Source organism: Lissotriton helveticus, chromosome 2_1, assembly GCF_964261635.1.
Source record: "Lissotriton helveticus chromosome 2_1, aLisHel1.1, whole genome shotgun sequence".
NCBI lineage: Eukaryota > Metazoa > Chordata > Amphibia > Caudata > Salamandridae > Lissotriton > Lissotriton helveticus.
The window spans coordinates 1,118,129,961-1,118,149,358 of record NC_136059.1 but is presented as its reverse complement, the minus strand read 5'-3'; the positions used below and the strand labels follow the sequence as shown (position 1 = coordinate 1,118,149,358).

Below are 19,398 nucleotides of genomic sequence, written 5' to 3'. Positions count from 1 at the left end.
CCCGCGCTCATCCCCGAGGAGGCCGCCCCAGAAGCCAGTCCATTGACCCAAACCGAGGAAGGATCCGACCAGCTTCGGGACGTCCCTGACCTGGCACAATGGCGGCAGGAGGGAGGCCCCACGCAGGAACAATTCCGGGCCGAACAGAAAACCTGTCCCTCTCTCGTAGGACTCCGGCAGCAAGCCCTGGCCCAGAGCACCGGGGATACCTCGGGGGCCCACTGGATCTACTGGGACCAAGACCTGCTCTACAGCGAGCAGAAAGTTGCAGAACTAGGGGCCAGTCGGGTGCTGGTGGTGCCCCTTCGCTTCCGAGACTTCCTCCTGAACTTAGCCCACGATGTCCCCCTTGCCGGACACCTGGGGCAGGATAAAACCTACGACCGCCTGGTGACCCATTTTTTCTGGCCCCACATGCGGAAGGATGTCACCAACCACTGCAAGGCCTGCCCCACCTGCCAGGCCAGCGGAAAAAGTGGCCGAAAAATCAAAGCACCGTTACAACCCTTTCCTGTCGTCACCACCCCGTTTGAACGAGTGGGAATAGACATTGTGGGGCCCCTCGACCCTCGAACAGCCCAAGGACACCGGTTCATCCTGGTCCTTGTAGACCACGCCACCCGCTATCCCGAGGCCATCCCTCTTCGGACCGTGACGGCCCCCGTGGTGGGTCGGGCCCTGATGGGGATCTTCTCCCGGGTGGGGTTCCCCCGGGAGGTCGTCAGTGACAGGGGCACAAACTTTATCTCCAGATATATGAAGTCCCTCTGGCAACAATGCGGGGTCACCTACAAATTCACGACCCCCTATCACCCGCAAGGAAACGGACTGGTCGAGAGATTCAACCGCACCCTCAAGGGGATGATTATGGGTCTAGAAGAACCCCTTCGACGCCAGTGGGACGTGCTACTTCCCTGCCTCCTGTTTGCCTATCGGGAGGTCCCGCAGAAGTCCCTCGGCTTCAGCCCCTTTGAGCTCCTGTACGGGCACCCCGTCCGGGGCCCCCTCAGCCTAGTCAAGGAAGGTTGGGAGCAGCCTCCCCAGAAAACTCCCCCGGACATCTACAGGTATCTCCTGGCTCTCCGCAACCAGACCCGGCGGTTCCGAGACGCCGCCAAAGCCAACCTCGAGGCCAGTCAGGAGGACATGAAGAGGTGGTACGATCAACACACGTCCTCCATTGAGTTCGAACCTGGACAACAGGTCTGGGTGATGTCCCCGGTTGAGCCCTGTGCACTCCAAGACAGATGGTCCGGGCCCTTCAAGGTAATCGAACGCAAGGGGCCCGTCACCTATTTAATCGACATGGAGACTGCCCGGAACCCCCTACGGGTCCTCCATGCCAACAGGCTCAAACCCCATTTTGAGCGATCCGAACTCAGCCTCCTGATGGCTACCGATAATGGGACAGAAGAAGACTCTGAACCCCTTCCGGACTTACTGAGGGCCCTCGAGCAGGATGGCTCAGTGGAAGGGGTCCAGCTCTCCGAGGCCCTGTCCCCGGAGCAACACCAAGACTGCCAAACGCTCCTGAGGCAGTTCGCCTCCCTGTTCTCCCTCACCCCCGGAGTCACCCCCTGGTGCCTCCACGATGTGGACACCGGGGACAGTCCTCCTATTCGACACCGAGCGTACCGCGTACCAGACCGGGTACGAGCCTGCATCCAGACCGAGGTGTCCAAAATGCTGACCCTAGGAGTGATCGAACCCTCAGACAGTCCCTGGGCGAGCCCAGTCGTCCTAGTTCCCAAGGCAGCTGCCCCGGGCGTTGCTCCTGAGCTCCGGTTCTGCGTGGACTATCGGGGGCTGAATGCAGTTACCCGGACCGACGCTCATCCCATCCCCCGGGCAGACGAGCTAATTGACCGGATGGGGGCCGCCCGCTACCTGAGCATCTTCGACCTAACAGCGGGCTACTGGCAGATCGGCCTCACCCCTAGGGCCCAAGAACGATCCGCCTTCTCTACCCCAGACGGGCACTACCACTTTAAAGTCATGCCCTTCGGCATGAAAAACGCCCCGGCAACGTTCCAACGGCTGGTAAACCAGGTACTGGCGGGCCTGGAAGGCTTCAGCGCCGCCTACCTGGACGACATTGCTGTGTACAGCCACCAGTGGACCGACCACCTCCGCCACCTGCGGGAGGTTCTACACGCCCTCCAGCAAGCCGGGCTCACCATCAAAGCCAGCAAGTGCCAGGTGGGCCAAGGGTCCGTGACCTACCTAGGACACCAAGTGGGAAGCGGGCTGGTGGCCCCTCTCCAACTCAAGATTGCTGCCATCCAGGCCTGGCGACCCCCTACGACCCAAACGGAGGTCCGGGCCTTCCTGGGGCTCACCGGATACTACCGGCGGTTCATGAAGGACTATGGCAGCATCGTGGGGCCCCTCACGGAGCTCACCTCCAAAAAGAGCCCCAAAACCGTCAACTGGACCCCGGACTGCCAATCGGCCTTCGAAAAGCTAAAGACCGCCATGTGCACGGCCCCCGTGCTCCAGGCTCCCGACTACAGCCGGGAATTCATTGTGCAGACGGACGCCTCCGATCATGGTGTGGGGGCCGTCCTCTCCCAACTCAACGCCGAAGGGATCGACCAGCCAGTGGTCTTCATCAGCAGACGCCTATTGCCCCGAGAACAGCGCTGGAGCACCATTGAGAGGGAGGCCTTCGCCGTAGTCTGGGCACTCAAGAAGCTCCGGCCATACCTCTTCGGCACCCACTTCCGGGTGCAAACAGACCACCGACCCCTGCAATGGCTGATGCAAATGCGGGGGGAGAACCCGAAGCTGCTGCGCTGGTCCATCTCCCTGCAGGGGATGGACTTCACGGTGGAACATCGTCCAGGCCAGGACCACGCCAACGCCGACGGCCTGTCACGCTTTTTCCGCCTCAGCGAGGAGAGTCCCCAGGAAGATGGCTGACTCTCCCCGCCTTCAGCTGGGGGGGACGCATGTTGGACAGGCCGCATGGTCGGGCTGCCCCCTCCCCGCAATGGGACCTGGACCCTGGCTCCCCCTGCATCCCCTACCAGAGTCCCCGACGACCACCCGAAGTACACTGCCATCCCTCACCCACAAGACACCAGCTCCGAACCCAGCTGGCCCGGGTCACCATCCACACCACGGCCTCGGCCCAGCCGCCATCTTGGGCCACTACAGCACGAGGCCGCGTGGCCTCAACCCGACCCTCACCCTGGGCCCGGCCGGGCCCGACATCGAGGCACCAACCTCCCCCCGGGAGGCAGAGTGACCACTTGGCGAGTCAATGGGAGAAAGGAACCGTCAACGGCTCTCCTCCGCCAGGTGTCGATCACCCCCGGCCGCCTGGGCGCTGGCTCCACCCCCCTGCTGGGTGTCTGGACTCCCTCATCCCGGACCTCCCGGCCCCCCAGGCGCGAGGGTCCGGACATCAAAGGGGACCAGACCTATAACTGGGGCAGGACCAGACCAGGAAACCAGTTGTATCCTGGAGTCGAGAGACCCGAGAAGAACTCATCTGTGACTGGCCTGCTGGCGCTGCCGCGGCCCTCTGCCTCGTGAAACCATCGTCTTGGCCTGCTGGCGCTGCCGCGGCCCTCTGCCTCGTGAAACCATCGTCTTGGCCTGCTGGCGCTGCCGCGGCCCTCTGCCTCGTGAAACCATCGTCTTGGCCTGCTGGCGCTGCCGCGGCCCTCTGCCTCGTGAAACCATCGTCTTGGCCTGCTGGCGCTGCCGCGGCCCTCTGCCTCGTGAAACCATCGACTTGGCCTGCTGGCGCTGCCGCGGCCCCCCCCTACCTAGGGAGACTATCATCTTGGCCTGCTGGCGCTGCCGCGGCCCGATCCACAGACACCCCAGCTCGAGGATTGTGAGCTCGCCTCTTACCACTACCTGTACCGATCCGGTACCCAGACTGTCCCGCTACCCCCTTTTCCCTACAGAGACTAGAAGTGAGAGGACCCCCGGGTCCGAGATATCCTGTATCGCTGATATCCTTGCCTTAAGAACCTTATATAAAGCATTGAACTCGACTTGGTGTGGTGCCTGTTTGTGGGGAGGGAGGTCACTTGTCTGTACGATCGCAGGAGACGGTCCCACTCGGGGATCTCTCCCCCAGTATCCGGCCGACCCTCAGGGTCCCCGTCTAACACACTTAATCTCACAGTGCCTACAAAAATGAATGTGTCCTTGTGTAAAGTAACGGGTGCTAGTGTAAAGTAACGGGTGCTAATGTAAAGTGCTCCAATACCTTTGGGAAGTGTTTGGCGCTATATAAAACTGCCTCCAAATAAAAGTAACTGGTGCTTATGTAAACCACTCCAATACTTCGGGTGGTGTTAGCACTACATAAAACTGCACACAAAAAAATCTGAAAAGCAGAGTCGGGGAACTGTGCAATGGAGTACCGAAGTAGGCAAGCAGAGATGAGCACAAACAGCAAACACAGGCTGCCACAGGGAGATTAAGGGATTTTTGCCTAAGTTTACGTGTCCTCATGAAAAGTAACTGGTGTTAATGTAAAGCGTTCAAATACCTTCAGGTGGTGTTGGTGCTATATAAAACTGACCCTATTGAGCGGGCGGGGCCGTTACAGAACCACTCCGTCACAAGCACAGCACGCCCAAGGCTCGTGACGGAGCGGTTCCGTCACGAGCATAGCGGCGCCGAGGGACCCCACTCCCCCCCCAGCGCCGCGGCGGAATTACCGCCGTGGCCCAGGGGTTAACATCCTTGATTCATTGTGTAAAGGAACTGTTGCTAATGTAAAGCACTCCAATACCTTCGGGTGGTGTTGGCGCTATAACAAACTGCAGAAAAACAAAGAATCACAGTGTTCGGCTGATTTACAGTAGTGATCATGAGGAAATACATTGCATCAGCATCCACATTAAACAGACTACCTTATCCATGGACCCATGCATGCGGAATGATCGACACTTTACAATCAAGGAGGCTATTTCTTCTTGTTTTATTGATAGTGACGTATTTAAAAATGAAATTGATTCTTTTGATACTGTAGTGCCAGTTAAATATAACTCTTTTATGTGAGCTTACCATTTCTCACAAGAGATGTAGTAATCATTTGATTCTTTATGGATACCTAGACCATTTCCAAGCAGGGACCATGAATATTTTTGGAGACTTTGAGTTTGCTGCATCTGCAAGCTTAATCCAAGCTTTCTCTAGTTGACTCCACTTTATTCCTGTCGTACTTTGTTTGTACTGTTGTTTAGCGCTTTTGATCAATTTTTCGCGCTCAAGTGAGCATGGATTTTTTTAGAAAGTGTCTCAAGACTTTTCAATGGTTTTGTTTTACTCTTTTACTTGCAGCATATCCAGATTTAATTGAAAAAATGCTAGTGCCCTTAGATTTGGAGTTCTGGAGCATTTTAAACAAAATAAATATTGAAATCTTGTCCAGTAAACATTTTGAGTTGGCAAGCCAGTTGTTGGATTTGTGTAGAATGCATTTCCCAGATTTTAAATTGTCAGCAATTAAATGCTTTCTTACTCAGCTGTATAATGTGTGTGTCAAATCTCCATTCCATCGTGTAACCATGCTATTATTTTGATGTTATACTTACGCTAATAACCTCCAGACTGGAGTAATAACCTTGACTGGGTCAGCAACAGGCTTACAAAGCTTAAGCCTATATCCTTGGAACATTCCAGGGAAGTCATCTTGAAATACAAATACGGGTCTTCTCAGGATGCTTGCTCCCACTTGCTGCTTGCTGAGGCAGTGCACCTCATCAATCCGGTGATCATCCCCATCTTCAATCTCTCCCTTTCTTCTGGGGTCCTGCAGGGCACTTGCCAAGGTGATCCCGCTACTTAAGAAGCCTGCTTTGTAAACTAGAGGTTTTTGTAATTATATGCCCACCTTGCTCCTTCTGGCCTTTACAAAAATGGAAAAGCTGGTCAATTCTGAGCTCTCTGAGTACCTTGAGAAAGGCAAGCTGCTACATCCTAGCCAATCTGACTTTGCCCCATCATAGTACTGAATTGGCAGTGTTGGAAATACCAGACCACATTAAATGGTCGTTGGTTAGAGGAAAACAAATGCAGCCTTGACCCTTTTTGATCTGTCTGCTGCATTTCACACCGTCCCACACTCTATCCGACTACACTCCCTGTAGTAGGATAGAGTTGCGGCCAAGGTTTGGAATGAGCTTTCCCCCTGAATCACGTCTGATCTCTTTTCTTTTGAGCTCACTTTACAGAGAAAACTAAAAACCGGTCTTTTCTTGGAGGAGTGGGGGGCAGGGGATATCTCTGTTTGGTGCTTCATAGCTCAGCTCTGCCTTTTAGTGCAGGGACACTCCTCAGAGAAGCTGCACGCTGTACAAGTCCCTCTCATGCATTTATTCATTCAATATTGTCTGTACATCAAATATAGTATGATCTCCTGTGGATTATGGTCACTCTTTCCAGTCAATAATCTCAAAATATCGTGATAAATGGAAATTCGAGTAGTGTATAAATGTGTGGTCAGTTACTGATTTGACATTGCCTGCTACAAAAGTGGGTATGGCTAGTGTATAGCAAACAATCGACTGAAGGTTTTCTTATGAATTTTTGCAGGTTTTCTTTTTTTTGGGGGGGGGGGGGGGGATTGTTGGGGAACAGATGTTGAAAATGTATCGGGGGAATCCTCTGGTGATACATTGATTTTTCAGTTTTGCAGTAAGTACTGTTTGAAATCACCGGTCAAAATTATGAAAGAACTAGTGAATTTGTTGATAATTTCTTCAAGAGTGTCGAGCAGTGACTCACACCAATATTTACTCATGACTACAAGGGGGGGGGAATATTAATTTACAATTTTTAGTTGTTTTTTAGCAGTCTCTTAAAACTAAACTATTAAAATTATTCGAGAATTGGAACGGAGGTCCTTAGCTTTCATTTGTAGCTTATTAATCACTAATGTGACTAGAGCGCCAGTAGGCCTTCCTGGCCTGCTTTTCATTGCCAGGGTTTCCAATGTAGAATAATTGGCTAAATGAAACTTAAGAAGTTGTCCAAGATTCTTGCACACAAATGAAATTGTAATTTGAAAAGTTAGTAGATATTTTATTATTATCAGTCAATATATGCCTCTCAATTCCAGCAATAATTCAAGAGCATCATAAAAAATCATTGTGTGGTAATAAAGAGGAATTACTAGGAATGATGAAGAGAGGCCAGGGTGACTCTTCTCTTGCTGTTTGGTACTGGTGGCATGATATTACTGTGATGCTCACTGGAAGACCTGTTGGTAGTAATTTGTAAGTTCTCTAATAGGTTTGGGTTGTCAGGGCCTAAATGTAGTTCGTGTATTCGCAAAAGTTTATGCTTTTGTGTCTTGGGATCTTTGTATACGCAGATAAATATACTTTTTTACCTGAAGAACAAATATACTCCAGGCTTCTAGATCCGCCCGTCCGGCCCAGGTTTTAGAAACAAAAAATTTCGACAACCGAAGTTGTGCGTTTAATATTACAGTTTGCTTGCTTTGACTGTATAAGCTGCACTCTCTCTAGAACAGTAGAGTTCATATCTTTGAATTACAGAAAATTATCAAGTCATTTTAATACATTTTTTTAAATTTAAGATATGAAGCTTTACCTCTGATTTATACGTTGGGTAGAAATATAGCTTGGTAGGTTCACAGTTATCCCACTGTAATGCAGTTGAAATGATTTTGCAAATATCTACTTTTCACAGCGATTGTGTGGATGAAACTGCCTCACACTCATCTGATGTCTTGAGTGTATGCACATTTTACTCGTTGAAAATACTATGTGGATCGAGCTCCCTAGAGTCCCTTAGTGGCTGTACGCCTTCATTAGTTGTTTGTAACGGATAATTCGGAGTCCTTACCACGTGCAAGTGAATGCAATGTTTGTCCGTTCACAGTGGAGTTTGGGGTTTTCACAGGGCTCTCCTCTAGTCTGGGAAGGTTTGTTTTGTAAGTTAACTCCATGATCCTGACTACTTGAATCAGCCTCGTTAAATATAGGATTATATTTCTGTTTTCCCGGACTATTGTTCTTAGTTCTATTCAAGTCCTGCAACATTACTTTATTCCCTAATTTATGCAACTACCACAACTTTTTTAAACACCTTTTGCTACTAAATGGCATAGGTTCTTCCACTGGGGCGTAATCTATGGTTTCAAAGAGCTAATGCACATTTATATCTGCTGTTTCTATCAAAAGGTTTGAGGTGACATTTTGAGAAGAGTTAAGCACCAGGACTCCTCCAGTGTGAGTTTGGGTTGCATTTGAAGTAGAAGCATGTATAATTCCATTTGCGTCATTTAAAGTGGTGGTTGCCCTTGGGTTTAAGGTACCAGTTTGGGGAATGAGTATACATTTTCCTTGGTATTAGATGGCGTAGGTCACTTATATGCTTTATGCAAGATAGATTCAAGAAGCTGGACTCATTAATTATGTAAATTTTGCTCAATGTGCACCGTAGTCTTGGAATTCTCCTGCATCCATTTAAGATCTTGATTTATGCTTTTTAGGTCTCGCGACCTATCGATGCGCGCAAGCGCATCGAGCGGAGCGGGAATTCAAGTGGCGAAAACATCATGAAACCACCAGCTTTTTGCTGGCGTTTTCATGCAGTTCATGTGAACCACGTGTTTAAACATGAACGCGCATCACCCTCCCTCCATTTGCCGCACAGCACATCAAAGGGCTTCGCCCAGCGTGCGCTCTGCGGCTTCTCGGCTTCTCCTCCCCTAATTACGCCGCACACAGCCTTCCTTGCATTTCTCCTCCCCCTCCCCAGCCAGCTTCCCCCAGGCCGTGTTCCCTCATCCCTCGCACCCCCTCCTCCTTCATCTTTTTCAGTTCTGCACTGCAAAGTTTTCCGATCACTGATTTGAACGATACAGTGTCATTGTACCTCAGCCAGTCTCATCCCACAGAACCGATATAACAGTGAGTGGCAGAAGCAGCACCTAGCAAGCATTGTGCGCCCGTCTACATTTTAGAACCAATCAGTGCGCAGCATTGCCACCGCCGCCATAGCTTACATCAGACTCAGTGCAGTACTCCACCTTGACAGACATCGTAAGCCATGCAGAGAAGTTTTCCGATCACTGATTTGAACGATACAGTGTCATTGTACCTCAGCCAGTCTCATCCCACAGAATCGATATAACAGTGAGTGGCAGAAGCAGCACCTAGCAAGCATTGTGCGCCCGTCTACATTTTAGAACCAATCAGTGCGCAGCATTGCCACCGCCGCCATAGCTTACATCAGACTCAGTGCAGGACTCCACCTTGACAGACATCGTAAGCCATGCAGAGAAGTTTTCCGATCACTGATTTGAACGATACAGTGTCATTGTACCTCAGCCAGTCTCATCCCACAGAACCGATATAACAGTGAGTGGCAGAAGCAGCACCTAGCAAGCATTGTGCGCCCGTCTACATTTTAGAACCAATCAGTGCGCAGCATTGCCACCGCCGCCATAGCTTACATCAGACTCAGTGCAGTACTCCACCTTGACAGACATCGTAAGCCATGCAGAGAAGTTTTCCTAACACTGATTTGAACGATACAGTGTCATTGTAACTCAGCAAGTCTCATCCCACAGAACCGATATAACAGTGAGTGGCAGAAGCAGCACCTAGCAAGCATTGTGCGCCCGTCTACATTTTAGAACCAATCAGTGCGCAGCATTGCCACCGCCGCCATAGCTTACATCAGACTCAGTGCAGTACTCCACCTTGACAGACATCGTAAGCCATGCAGAGAAGTTTTCCGATCACTGATTTGAACGATACAGTGTCATTGTACCTCAGCCAGTCTCATCCCACAGAATCGATATAACAGTGAGTGGCAGAAGCAGCACTTAGCAAGCATTGTGCGCCCGTCTACATTTTAGAACCAATCAGTGCGCAGCATTGCCACCGCCGCCATAGCTTACATCAGACTCAGTGCAGTACTCCACCTTGACAGACATCGTAAGCCATGCAGAGATGTTTATGCAGACTTAGAACTTCACCAATTGCATCTAAGGAGGCGGACTCCAAAGTAACTGAGCTCTAAGAGGTGCTACATACACTGTCCCTGGCTGAAAGCTGCTTGGCCCGACTTGCTGGAGATGTGCTCTTCCTTGTGGTGGATAAGTGCGAGCCCCAAGATGCTCTTTTAATAATCGAAATTAGGCTTAGTGCAGACCTGCACAGAAGGAGGCATCAGTGGTAGGGTTGGCATCCCTGGCTGTGGCAGAAACATTATGCTCATAAGCATCCTTTCTATTATGGCCGCCTGATAAAGACTCTTCATTAACTGACTGCCTCTTCCCAAATGACCCCCCCTATCGAGAGGAGTGAACAATTACAACAAGCATTGGCATTGCCAATAGGTCTCGCTTGTGGGACCTTATAAGTATTTAGTTTTGCAGCACAATATCCTTGTTGCATAATCGGATATTGTGCTGCAAAACTAAATACTTATAAGGTCCCACAAGCGAGACCTATTGGCAATGCCAATGCTTGTTAATAAAGATACCTCTTCTGAAAATACCAAAGAGTCATTATTAGGGTATTAGACACCTGCGTTAGTGTGGTACTAGTAGCCCCAAAAAGCTGTCAATACTGGATATACCGGGAGGTTATTTCTTCAAATGAATGAATGGAAGTCTGGTAGGAAACACCTAATTGCGTTGTGGAAAAAGGTGACAGGCATCTGTTTGTAATAATGGGGACAAGTTCCATTCTTGATTGGGGCGAAGGTTTACTCCAGAAAGATCATCAAGTTCTTTTAGTAAAACTGAAACATCTAATGTACTTGTAAATTGTCAAGGTGCTGAACTCTGTATTTTATTTATTCCTTCAGACCCTGCTTCCTTTCTCTCAAACATGGATTATTCATGGGAGTGTCGACTGGTAAAATGATTATTTGGGATGAGGTTTATCTCTGCTATGGTTGTAATATGTGACGTTAACACCGAGTGCTGTTTAAAGGAGTAAGCAGAAGGTTTATCTAATGTATGATCACAGCTGACAAATGAACAGTATTATGAAGCCCACCCGTACACAGATGAGCTACTGCACAAAGCAGTTTAAAATTAAAGAATGCTTAGTTAGTGATTTTAACAATTGTTTTCAATTTACTTTAAGACTGTTTGCGGTTTGATCCACATTTAGTGAGTGGTGTTCAAAACTAATTAACAGATCTTCCCCTGGACATAGTTTATCTGGTTGTTATTTAATTATATTCATCCGAGAACACCCCAATTTTCTTATGGCTTGTCTTGGGTTGTTGTGGTTAATCTCATCCCCTGCAGTAATGCCTGTCGCAGGATTGGTGGAAGAATCATCTTTTCCTATATTTATTTTAGTGTCCATTGTTGTAGGCAATTTTGGTTGTACCCTTTGGGAGTGGATTTTCATGTTCCCATATATCTAGTCATGCGAATAAACAAGTCAGGTACTAAGTAGTTAAATCTGCTAATTTGGTATTTCTAGATTTTGAAGTGAGCTAACAAAGGCTGGTAGGGCTGTCAGAACAATTAATACTCATATCCTGATAATGACCATATAGTGCCCAATATGTCACAAACGTATTCAGCAGTACCGCCTTTTATTATTAACTGACAATTGTGAATGTAACAATATGATCTCCAAGAAAACGTATTGAGTTGCTAAAATTGCTAAATCAGGAAGCATACGTTAAGAAAAACCTTTCACCATCTAGTGCCTACTTGCAGACAATAAAGAACAGAATCAGAACTAAATATGCTTTATCGCACTCTGCTTCTTGGTTTGCCAGCAGCTGTGCCAATTCCGAGCCCCCTTCCCCACCGACTCGTACCGCCCTGTCAAAAAGTAGCTGACCAGTCTAGCTACTCCCTCAGTAGCACTCATCCATCCACCTTCCCGGCTGTCCAGGAGAAGAAGGGAGCCCAGTCCGGACTGCCTGACTGGACTCCCAGGTGTGAGAAGCCTCCCACCACTGCCAGAAGTCTATGATCCTGATGAAAGACAACAAAAAGAACAATTGATGGACGGAATGCTGAACAATGTCAAACATTCACCCCAGAACAGAGATCTGGGCCTTAATCCATCGTTTTTTGCTTGCCATGCCATTCCAGTTTGGGCCCAGCCATTTACAAATCAGCCTTCACCCTGCTCCCCATGGGAACAGTCTAGCTTGAACTGCCAGGCCAAGTACTTCCTATACTGGAAACAAGCAACCTGGGACCAGTTTTGTGATATCAACCCTCATAAGCCAAGCTATCTTGACTTCAGTGGCATGGCAAGCACGGGACCCACTTCTGGGCATACCTGTCCCTTTAGGGCGACAAATGTCAAAAAGAACAATTGATGGAAGGAATGGTGAACAATGTCAAATACTCACCCTAAGAAATAGATCTGGGCCTTAAACCCAACATCTTTTGCTCACCATGCAATTCCAGTTTGGAGCCAGCCATATACAAATCAGTCTTGACCCTGCTCCCCATGGGAACAGTCCTGCCCGAACTGGCAGGTCAGGTCCTCCCTGGACCGGAAACAAGCATACTGGGACCGGTTTATTGATATCACCCCTCACCAGCCAGGCTACCTGAACTCCAGTTGCATGGCGAGCATAGGACCCATGTCTAGGCATACCGTCTCACTTTGGGCGAGAAATGCAAACAATTGATGGACGGAATGCTGAAGAATGTTAAACATTCACCACCTGTACAGAGATCTGGGCCTAAAGCCATTGTTTTTTGCTCACTATGCCATTCCAAATCAGTCCAGCCCAAACTGCAAGGCCGGACCCTCCCAGGACCGGAAACAAGCATCCCCATGGGGACGAGAGTCAAGACCTATTTGCATATGGTTGGGTTCAACTGGGGTGGCATAGTGAACAAAAGAATAATGGATTCAACCCAAATCTCTTGACTGGTGGCGAGTGTTTAAAAAGTGTTGGTACTCTGTTCATCATCTTATTGTGTTTACTATGTTCCAGAGGGAAGAGTGTCACCGAAACAACGCCGCCCAAGCAAAGATAACCAGGCAGATTAAAGGGTGGTTGGCAGTTGAAGACAGAATTGTGAGATAAAGAGAGTGGGTGAGGTGTGAGGGAGATGGAGTGAACATGCATGGCACAGGCACAAGCACGTCAGAAGGGAACACCGAGAATAGTAGGGAACATAGGTCAGTCTACCAAAAAAAGTGCTTTTATCAAGAAAGAAAATATTACCTGGAGGACTGATAGCGGCAGAAGACGTTTAACAATAGGGTGGCAATCCCTAAGGCCACTGTTCCGAGCACATTGTTTGAAATTTCGCACTCTAGTTTTCCCCACACAAATTCCACCAGGAATAAACTGAAGAAACATGCGTGGGGGAAAAAGGCTGGAAACAGGAAAAATTTACAAAAGTGGTGTCCTTACTTCAATTTCACATTATCACTCATTCTGGCATCTGACACTCCAAATCTTGTGCTAGTGAATGCTTGGTGTGAAAGGATTCTTATTACGGGTTCCCATTTAACTCCATGGGGAGATATCGAGGGCAGAATTAACAATTCTAGTAATTCCCTGTCAGTTAACAACCATCACAAATGGGGAATAAACTGCCAGGCCCAGAATTCCAGGGTCATTAAAACAAGTTTAAAGGGAGTTTAAAGCTAATATTAACCACTTGCATGAAACAGATGGTACAATTTTGCAGAAAGGTTGGTGCAGATTGAAGGTACCAGGCGGGGAGTGCTTCTGGGACGTAGGTAGGCTGTGGCCTCTCTTGTGATAACATTGTGGGCTTCCCCTTTGATGCTGGGGAGTGGGCCAGGGGCCAGGCTCTGCGTCTGCCCGCAGTCATGTTTTTACCAGGAGTATATTAGTACCTACTACAAGCTGGAGCGATGTTTCTGGACTTGGTAACTTCGGGGGATTCTCCTAGACATTTTCACCCCGCTCTAATTCCTCCGAGCTCAGAAGGAGGGCCTCATGTTCTCAAATCGTAACACGCATTTCCCAATATTACTGTAACAAAATTTGATATTTGTTCTTTTCAAAAGGGAGCAAACTATCCATTCTTGCAGATGCTATAACTCAGTTGGGTAAATTATATTTTGTCATATAAAGTTCGAATAGGAAATGCATGTTTAGGAAAAAACCGAAAGCTTCAATGTTTAGCTCATTATTTCTAATCAACACATTAATTTGTGTGTGTTGGATTTAGGCTACCCTAAAACAAATATTTGCAAAGCCATAGAAATTCCCCCAAAAATGCAGGATCACGTTTTCCCTGATTTTTAAAAAATTTGAACACTAGCAGAGCATTTAATAGACTGAAATTGTAGACAGTTCTGAAGATAAAAAAAGTAAGTTATTTGGACAGGGGACATAATTACCTGTGCTTGTGCGAACTCTCATAATGGCATCAAATCCTATTCTTTTTTCAATATCTTTCCGAAGGTCGTTTAGAAACTGTTGGCTGTCCGTATGCATCTATTAAAAAAGAAAAAAAGAAAAAATATGAAATCTGTTTGGAAATATCACAATTACCACAAGGTGGCACCAAAGCAGCACAAATACGTTGAGAACATTTCATGTTCACTGTCCAAATTAGGGGCCCTATTCACAAAGGTAACGTTCACTTTTGTGCAAGTTTACTAGTTTTCGGTATTCACAAAGGTAAAGTTAAACGAAAAGCCTAACTTTACTAGTTTTCGGTATATACAAAAGTAAACTTGGACCAAAAGTCTAACTTTAGTACTTTTCGGTTTTAACAAAGGTAAGTTACTACTAGCAAAGTTAGACTTTTGGTCCAAGTTTACCTTTGTGGATGCCAATATGTGCTGAAGTTAGACTTTTGGTTTACGTTTACCTTTGTGAATACCGAAAAGTTCGAGCCCTAATACTTTCAGTGAAACTTAAGCCAGAATTTTAAATCGCAAGAACGGCTACAGAAAGCAGCTCAACATATTGCAACAATAAACACTGCCACATCAGCAGGACTGTAATTCTAGTAAAAGATGTTGCCTTAAGAGTCTGAGCATTAGGAACTACAATCACGTGCCCACAAATGCATCGCAGCTCTGTGCCCTTCAGTGCAATGTAAAGGAGGCGACATCATGAGTAGCCAGAGAGGTACCAGAGAATCCTGGATGGTGATGCCTCAGGGAACCTCAAACGAAAGGTAACAAATGAACACAAGACTCACTGAGCGAAACAGGATCAAAGTGGCCTCGCGGGGATTTTCATCACAAATGCAGGCACACCCAAGTTGATCTTCGCGGCGCAAAAATCAGGTATTCTTAAGGGTGTCTACACATTTTGCGGTCGTAAACCTAGCGGTTTACAAAATCACAGGGCGTGCAACTGTAAAATGGCTTTTTGGTGTATATTAAACTCATGTTGCGAATTGGAAAACCATTTCTGACTCGCAAAATGGGCTCAATGATCCATTCCAAATCAGCAGTAGGACGGTGCGGCGCTTCTCAGCTGTGTTTTGGTATATATCAATGGTGAGCAATAACAAGAAAGAGAGAGTAAGGGATTTTCCACAACGTGGAGGGAGGTACTCCTGGTCCCTGGACCCTAATCTATATAAACAAAAGAAGGAGTATCACCATTGGACCAAATCAATGGTCCTAATGGGATTTAGGGAGATGGAGAAGTAACAAAAGAAAAGTATTCTTTTGTTAAAAGACCCCTCACTCACCAACCTGGCTGGTGACATGCTTCATCATCGGGTCCCACCCGGACAGCCGAGTTCCATCAGGTGTGCTACGACACCTGACTACAGTGGAGCACGTTATTTCTTTGTGAATGTGGTGCAAAAAAAGTGAGGTTACAAATTGGGCAAGTATAACTTCTGGGAAAAAAATGTATTCTGAAGCTACTGGACAATGTTAAAATCAGTTCTGGGATACTTCCGTTGGCTATATTGACCGACAATATCTATGTGAATGTGAAATAAAGGTGTACATGTTTCAACCCGTGATGGAATGTACCAGGTTTTCTTCAGGACCAAGTGAACAGAACCTGGGCGGTATACACTTGCTAAGGTGTATCCAGCCCTCGGTCCCTATAACCTAACTGTATACTCCCATTCAACATCTCTGGGTCCAGGTATCATACCCAAGACAGCATCTTCACAGCGAAATAGGCGGTTTGGAATGTACCAACGGATTGTACAATTAAATGTTGCCGCACTATTTTTTTTTGTGTATATCTATTTTATTGATTTTATACTTTTAGGACATACAATGTAAATATGGCGGCATTGTTGCAAAAGTAGCTGTTACATTAGGTATGGTACATGTACATTTATATGGCCCTATTGCATTCCCAAGACAGAGTAAATGCTGCAAAAACAAGACTTTTTGGTGCAGTTGCAATTTGTGTCCAATAAACAAGCGAGGGAAGAAAGGAGGGACAAAGTATCATGTTGGTTACTATTAGTGTACATTTCGAATTATGCTTTAGATTATGCACGTTATTACATGCCTACTGCTGCATGCCTTTACGTATGTTAACATACAGAAAAAGTGATAGTGCTGGTACTTGTAAACGACTAGGCGACATTGATAGACTAACAAGAGAGATCAAAATAGTTGCATAAACTAACAACAAAAAAGAGAAAAGGAAACATGTGTAACAAGTGCTCAGACCACAGCGCCTTCCCGCTTTCATGTATAGTTTTGTATGCTACTCTTACAGCTGATAACTACTATCCCCCTCACTTCTGAAGTGTGTGGTTGCACACTGGTACAGTCAGCGTGTACTTGCCAGTAAAAAGGTGTCCCAGTATGTTGCGATGGGAACCTTAACCAGACCCAGGGTTTCTTTCTGCCCGATAGCAAGACTTTCCGCCTTAGCCTACGCGAGCATGGAGTTCCGAGAGGGCTTTATAGGAGGGGGGGGGGGGGGGGGGGGGGGGAGTCTGGCGCTTTCCATCTTTTAATTATCAGCCTCTTGGCTACTATCAATACCAAGTCTAGAAATCTGGATGTGACCTTCGTGTTGGGTGTCCTGTGGAACTTGTGCAACAAGTAGGTGGGCCAATCAAAAGGCAGCTCCTGACCAGTACAGGTGTGTAATATTGCGGCCCCTTCACTCCAGTATGCGCCCACCCGGGTACAGCTCCAAAGCATGTGCATTAAATCAGCCTCATTCTCACCGCACCTCGGAGATTCTGAATCTTCTTTGAAATATTTATTCATTTTTGCAGGCGTGAGATATGCCCTATGAACTATATCTAACTGTATCTGCCGGCAGCGTATATTCCTGTGAATGCGTGTTGGGCTCTCAAGCACCCGAGCCCATTCCGTATCTGTAAACTGGTGACCCAGGTCCCGCTACCACTTATGAAGAAGTGAATCCAGGCTAATCACTGCATGAGTTCTGAGTGAGGCTGCACACCAGCACGTTAGTTGCCTGCCCTGTCCCATGACGTGTAAGTACTGCATGGTGAGATGCGTTTGTGGCTCTGTAGTGACGTCCCCCATTTGACAGTGAGTGAGGCTATCACTGAATGATGGGCTAGAAATTGCTCTGGTGGGAGCCCCTCTTCCTCTACTAGCGATGTATCTGGTGTTAGCGCCCCCTCGTAATATAGGTCTCCAAGTGTTTGGATGCCTTTCTCCTGCCATCCCCTGATTGCTGGCACAGTAAGTACTGCCTGCCCACTATTGGTTCCCTCTAAAGGTGTCACAGGCGCATAGGGGATCACATTTCGCGTTCTGAATAGACTCCAATTAAAGCATCTATAGGCCACAGCAAGCAGCAAGAATTCTGGCAGTCTCAATGTTGCTGCACTATTTGACCTGAACCCATCAGTCTGCAAATGTTTGGAGATAAACATGTAGAAAAAATAGGATCAGTAAAATAATAAGTTAATAGAAAGCATGTTACCTGGAAATTGTTGTATTTATAAAGAGTTCCTCCAGTCAACAATGAGACAAGACCCATGGAGGCGACATCCACATACTGGTTGGGAAACAGGAAGAGATCAACACAGCACCCGCTTACCACGCATTCTTTGGCCAAATTCTCAAAAACATTTATCTGTGGTTGGAAGAGAGTCTGCAGAGGATACAAGAAACAACATGCATGTAAGACTAGTACCTGGAAATCGCTGTAGATATGAAGCAGCCTGTAGCTCACATAATTTCAAGTGCCAAATACCTATTCATACTATGTCTTAAAGATTAACGCAGCTACTGCAGGACATGTACTGCTACCAATTATTGACGGCATGACTGCGTCTCTAATCCAATTCCTCCAGCATATGGAATTAAAGAGAAGCTTTGATACCAAAAATCAAATTAGAATGATAATCCGCTCATAATGTTGTTTAGTACTTCGTGATAGCAAACTGCTGTTCTTTTTCACCGTCCCGCTACAAAAGACCGAATTTAGTGACTGATGTCAGTACAGGCAGGTTGCAAATAGTAAGTGCAAACTGTTAGCCATTTTTTTGTGACCTGCCTGTTATTTTGTGATGTGATCCTATGCACCAGTAGGTTGCATCACAAAATGCCTATTCGCAAACACTAATAAAATGACCTGCCTAATGAATATTAGATATGAAGGCTGCTATTTGTGAAGCCATGCGACTGGCTGGGCCCACGGGGATGGATGCCAGCCTGCAAGGGACAACTGATCTCCATTCCTGTGTTCACATTTCCATATGGAAAATATGTTTTTCAAAAGCAACTCTTATTTTCTTAGAGGGGGATGGATTTGCTTAAAAAAATTGTTTCTGCGTTGGGAAGACATTGGGGAGCGCATGTTGAGGGCCCCAAGACCACTCTCAGCTGTCCCAAAGCCATCTGACAGGATTCCCAAAGATGAAGCTGACCCATTTATGAATCGGTTGCCACCCCAACTCGTGTGTCGGTATCTGATCAATGGTATGCGACTGTAATTAGGGATTCAAACCAATGCTACATGTCATTGCAATTTGCAATTAGGAAGGGACTCCCTTTCGCTACACCTATTTGTGATTCTCAATTAATCGCAGAACCCCTTTTGCGAGTTGGAAACGCTTACTGACTCGCAAAATGGGTTTAGCACATCCCAAAAATATATTTTGTGGTTACAAACCCTGCGATTTTACGAATTGCCGGTTTTGTAACCCAAAATAGTTTTGTAGACGACATCCACCGAGCATCTAAGAGGATATACCATTACTTTTCAGAATAAGGCAATTGAGATTCGAGGAACTAAGACCCTTCACCGTGGAAAATACCTTTTCTTTATCGGTGTTGATGAGTTTTTTGTCGTCCCTGTTCTTCAGTTTGCCTGGAGCTTCGGCCGTGGGCAGAGAGGAGTGGAAGATGAACAGCTTCCCGGCGCACTCAGCTGCCTGTGAAAGGGAAAACAGACCTGACCTTTAGGCCACTGCTTGGAAATTGATTTCGGTCTACAAATCAGCCACCGTACCATCCCCTATAATGTCAACCAACGTCT

At 47.1% G+C, this 19,398-nt stretch overlaps 1 protein-coding gene across 1 annotated transcript in view; it reads right to left on the bottom strand.

Annotated features, from left to right (window-relative positions):
• Nucleotides 1-19,398, bottom strand: part of SEC24D (SEC24 homolog D, COPII component) — a 425,192-nt gene that overhangs the window by 47,524 nt on the left and 358,270 nt on the right. The window contains exons 14-16 of the mRNA XM_078675943.1: nt 19,178-19,294; nt 17,839-18,009; nt 14,331-14,427 (exon numbers count right to left, since the gene is read on the bottom strand). Of these exons, the coding sequence (XP_078532069.1) occupies nt 14,331-14,427; nt 17,839-18,009; nt 19,178-19,294 (385 nt within the window). The remainder of the gene's footprint in view (nt 1-14,330; nt 14,428-17,838; nt 18,010-19,177; nt 19,295-19,398) is intronic.